A 4,832-nucleotide genomic window follows, 5' to 3' on the forward strand; every position below is an offset into this window, starting at 1 on the left:
TTATTAAAAATATGTATAAAATTATGAAAAACAATTCAAAGATTAGAATAAGTTTGAAATTTGATTAGATAAAATGAATTTGATAATTTATGGAAATTTAAAATATTAAATTTGGTAAAAAAAATCTAGATATTTAACTAAAATAAGATTAATTCGAAAAGTAGTTAAACAAAATCTAAATTAATAATAAAATATATAGATTACATAGTTAATGAGGAAAATCTTGAGGAAAATCATGACAAAAATTTGAATCCCCACTCATTTGTTAAACATAATCATAACCGGAAGAAAATGAAAAGGGAAATAAAGTCTGTAAAAACTTACCAAAGAAAATTAATGACTAAGACAACAATTGCATGGTAATTGGACTCATTTGAATGTTAGATTTCAAAGTGTAATCAACTCAACACATACTTCTCTCACTAAACCATTTTCCTCTAGAAAAATATTTTCAAAAAGCCTTTCCAGATTGTTCAAACTTCAAAGTCAATTGGATTCTTAGGTTTTAATACCTCTCATCCAAACGAACCTGCAGAAGGAGTTTCATGTTGACAGGAGCAACACTTCAATTTCTTGTTGCCCAAATCAAACTCAATAACCTAAAGCTCCATAGAAAGACTGCCTTGCCAGCTCTCATGGAATGCTGGTTTGCTCAATATCAGCTGCCTGTTCCACCAACCAATCAACTAGTTCGTCTTCTCGTGCAAGCATTGCAGAAATGACAAATGGCCCTCTCATCTGGTTCGTATCGAAAATCGTTATTCATTATTGTAAAAGAACTTCTTTCAGATGTCACTGAAGGTTGCCTAGAATATTCAGAGCCTTCATCCGTTGGATCTCTTTCCCTGAAGAACATAAACCTGTTAGCTACCTGTTCAATCCAAGTGACAAAATTGGCTGCAAGCACAAGCAAGAACAGTCGAATGTTTATTCTAAGGGGCACCGTATCAATGGAACTAACATAATCTTGGATCTTCGGTTAGGAAGATTAAAAAATGAAGTTGATGGAATGTTGGGGCGATAGAAGCATGTTTTTTTTTTTTTTTTTTATTCTCATACATCATCAAAACATGATATTTGAAAAAGTTTGAAGCAGTTTTACCTTCCTCTACTGACAGATTCATGGATCTTTTTTCCAGATTAATGGCAAAATTGCTGAGCTCAGAGGGAGGCAGACCATGGAGAACTAATAAATGAGACAAAGAAGAGCATTCTTTAGCAGTATCGATCTTAAATACTGAAAGTGAGCTACAGTGATTATTCAACACAACTTACACTCAATGACGCCTTTTCGATCTGACTCATCACAATGTTTTAGGAACTTCTGCAGATTGAATAAACGCTCTGTTCTCTGCTCATCAGTAATCCCATTTGAATCAACAGAGCGAAGAATCTCCGAACCAGGAGGGATTCCCAGAAGACTGGATCCAGCAACTGCCAGAAAATTACCAGGCTTTTCTGTGAAAATGGGAAGTGAAGACCTAACAGGTGAATTTGCCATCGGAGAGGCTGCAAGAAGAGAAGAAAATGCAGGTGCACAAGATGTGCTACCTCCTGATGCTCTTTTTTTGCCAGGCTTCACATCAACTTCTCCGCTGGCGTAAATGGTGTGCTCATTTACCCCAATCCCTTTGAAGGATTGATGGATTGCAGAGCTTGGTGAGGATGTAGGGTTGGACCTCTTACTTCCTGAAAGCTTACTCCCATTCACAAGTTTTCCGCCCAAAGAACAGGAAGTTTCAGGATAGTTATACATGAGACTCCTATTATCATTCTGCACATCCCTTAAAGCAACTTTTTTCTGTGCAATTGGTGACTGCTTGGTCTGATACATAGACAAATGAGTTTCGCAGCTGCCCATTCCACCGCTGTTCAACTTGCTATCAATCATTTAGAAAACTCGAAGAGCTTCAACCAGATAAAAATTTCAAATTATCTCCTAAAAAAGTCCATCTGCAGATGCAAGATAAAATCAAAATCTCCGTCTAAGATAGCCACATCGTTATTTCACACAACCACGCCAACAATCAAGTAAAAGGATAAGCACTCATTAAAGTTGAAAGCTAGCTAGTTTATGCTGCAAAGATCGAAAATCAAAACAGCAGATACCGCAAGACCATCGAAGTACATAAATCAAGAAGTCGACAAGTGAAGTGCAGTTTATATATTTTCCATGACAATTAACAATGTTCCTCTACCAGTATGGGGTACAGATTTATTTTCCAGTCAAATACTAACTTGAAGTTAAAACTATATTATACAGAAAAAAAAAATGATAAAATTGTATACATCAAATGCCTGAATAATTTATCTTCCATGATGTTTACAACCCCTTTCCAAGCCCTTACTTTCAAGTTTCAACTACCTTAAAAACCGAACTCTCTACTTCTCTAAATTACAAAGTTCAGTTTCCAATAATAATATGCAACACAATGTTCATCAAGCATCGGTTTAACTGTATCAGCATTAGACTCAATAATCAAACTTGTACGAAGGCACATTATGAAACAAAAGAATGTTGGTTTAAATTTCGTTTATCTTCAGATTTTCAGGCCAGTTTATTCCATTTGATCCCTGAACATTCAAACATTTTATTTCAGTGCTACAACCTTGTGTAAAAAATCTTTCTGTTCCTTTCTATTAATTTCATTCAATAAAAACTAGACATTAAAAAAAAAAAAAATCGATCATTTACTTCATGAGAAAAAACGATCATTTACTTCATGAGTAAATGGGTACATAAAAATTGGTTGTACCCACATAAGTTAGTATCTTAATTAACTTACTTAATTAACTTACAACATTATGAGTTGGTATCTCAATTAAGTGTTTAGAACTTAGGAAAATATGTGTATAATTAAATGCTTCAAAAAGTTAATCAAATAAAAACAACCGACAAAAAATCAGAATTCTCTTTTAAGTTACAAAAAGCTGGATACCCTTAACCCAATTCAACTCAACTATACACTCCAAACACATTTTATTAACTCCACATACAACTACTTAACTCAACTTTGCGCACCAAACACCCCCGAGCCTAATTACATTGTAGGAACTTATACAAAAAATTTGGTTGTACCCACATATTAGATCAAGTGCCAGATTTCAAAATGGATCCAGAATTTTGTTAAATGATAAAGGACCAAAAAAATTCTATACAAAATTTAAGAACAATTGAACATTGAGAAACTATGAGAGAATGTCTAAAAAATTAGGTGCAAAACTAAACAAATTTGAAAGATTACGAACCAAAATGTTTCATCTTACTAAATTGACCATATTTTACTAAAACACAGAACCAGAAGAAGGTTCTGCAGGATACAAAATGTGCAAATAACTTGAATTCACACTCAAAGAAAATATAAGCACTCAGATCTAGGCAGAACCATGTCCGTAACATGTGGGACATAATGTTAAGTCAAGTCGAGAGAAATGTAACAGGTCAGAGCCATACAGTGAAGACGGTTGCAATTTTCTGCAGTAACATCAAACGAAATCAAAATCATCCACAGCCAAAAAGTAACAACGATTAAAACAGTGTTTCCTGTATTCATTCTACGTATGTCGATACATCGATGAGAACAAAAGAAAGTTGGTCGGTGAAGCTTCAACGGAGGAGGGGGAGCTCGGAGAGCAGTGAAGGAGCATCAAAGGATGGAAGAATATGCGTTGTAAGGAAAGAAATGGAGAATCTAGAAGAGAAATTGTACCTGGGTAGGAAGCTTGTTTTGCAACCGACGAGAGGGGAGAAGGAGAGGGAGAGACGAGTTCAAAAGGGAAAACTTTGGCTCGAAGAAGATGGGTTTTTCCCTTTTTTCAATTTTGTTTTTTTGAAAATTTATTTAAAAGTAGCGGTCGAGGGCCCACCCTAAAACCAGGAAATACTAGGTAGACTCTCGTGAAGGCGTCGGGTCGGACTAATGCTTCCCTTTTTTATGTAAGAACTAATAGAAATTATTTTAAATTCTAGAATAATCTGAAATAAAATAATTGATTTATTGCTATGCTAATTTTCTTTTAGCGTTCAAAAGCAAGGTTAGAAATAGGATGTTGATAGAAAATTGGTGGTCTCGATTTTATAAAAATATCGATAGAAATATCAGTGTCAATGAAAATTTTTCTATCTTGTTCTAAAGAGTAATCGATTGAACACTTGATAGATGATTTAGGAGTAAGATTTCTTTAAGACTTTTATGCTTAAATTTTGAAAAGAATCAGCAAATTTCTTATTTAGCGTTTGAATCTCGATATGAAACGATTTTTTTAAAAAAATGTGAATAAAATAAACACTAGTTTATTACCATGTGTGTTTTTAAATTTAAAATAATTTAGATTCCGTATGTAACTATTTTGTTTTCTATTTCTATTTTTTAAAATTAAACTTATAAATACTATTTTCACCTCAAAAATTTTTTTTCAAAACTTGTTTTTGTTTTTGAAATTTGGCTAAGAATTCAACCATTGTATTAAGAAATATGCAAATCAATGAAAGAAATATGGAGGAAATAAGCTTAATTTTAAAAAACGAAATGGTTACCAAACAAGAAATTAATAATTATATGGTTTGGACAAAAAAATGATTTTTTTCAAATAAAGAAAAACAAGTAAAGTTGTTTAAAAGTATATCAAAATGTCACTGTCTATCAGTCATAAATCGTGATAGATTTTCTATCACGAAATCTATCGTGGTCTATCACAATTAGACGGTGACATTTTATTATATTTGAAAATATTTTCAACATTTTCCTATTTGAAATAATTTCTTATGTTAAAAAGTAGAAAAGATTTGAGCATGATTATTCTGGATTTATTAAAATGTTTAATATATTATT

General features: G+C 32.8%; 1 protein-coding gene across 1 annotated transcript; it reads right to left on the minus strand.

Moving 5' to 3' along the window:
* Positions 1-277: 277 nt before the first annotated feature.
* LOC120075309 lies at positions 278-3,851 on the minus strand. Its single transcript, XM_039028579.1, has 4 exons — positions 3,711-3,851; positions 1,276-1,953; positions 1,103-1,186; positions 278-845 (listed from the first exon to the last, which is right to left on the minus strand). The coding sequence occupies exons 2-4, from the start codon at positions 1,889-1,891 to the stop codon at positions 793-795; spliced, it is 753 nt and encodes a 250-aa protein (XP_038884507.1). The 5' UTR covers positions 1,892-1,953; positions 3,711-3,851; the 3' UTR covers positions 278-792.
* Positions 3,852-4,832: the final 981 nt, after the last annotated feature.

This window comes from Benincasa hispida, chromosome 4, assembly GCF_009727055.1.
Source record: "Benincasa hispida cultivar B227 chromosome 4, ASM972705v1, whole genome shotgun sequence".
Lineage (NCBI taxonomy): Eukaryota > Viridiplantae > Streptophyta > Magnoliopsida > Cucurbitales > Cucurbitaceae > Benincasa > Benincasa hispida.

Bases quoted from the DNA above. Each gene is read 5' to 3' on its own strand.
- LOC120075309 (XM_039028579.1), bottom strand. From the start codon at position 1,891: ATGATTGATAGCAAGTTGAACAGCGGTGGAATGGGCAGCTGCGAAACT. The intron at 1,187-1,275 runs GTAAGTTGTGTT...CTCATTTATTAG, and splicing joins TCGAAAAGGCGTCATTGAGT to TTCTCCATGGTCTGCCTCCC. The intron at 846-1,102 runs GTAAAACTGCTT...TATGTTCTTCAG, and splicing joins GAATCTGTCAGTAGAGGAAG to GGAAAGAGATCCAACGGATG.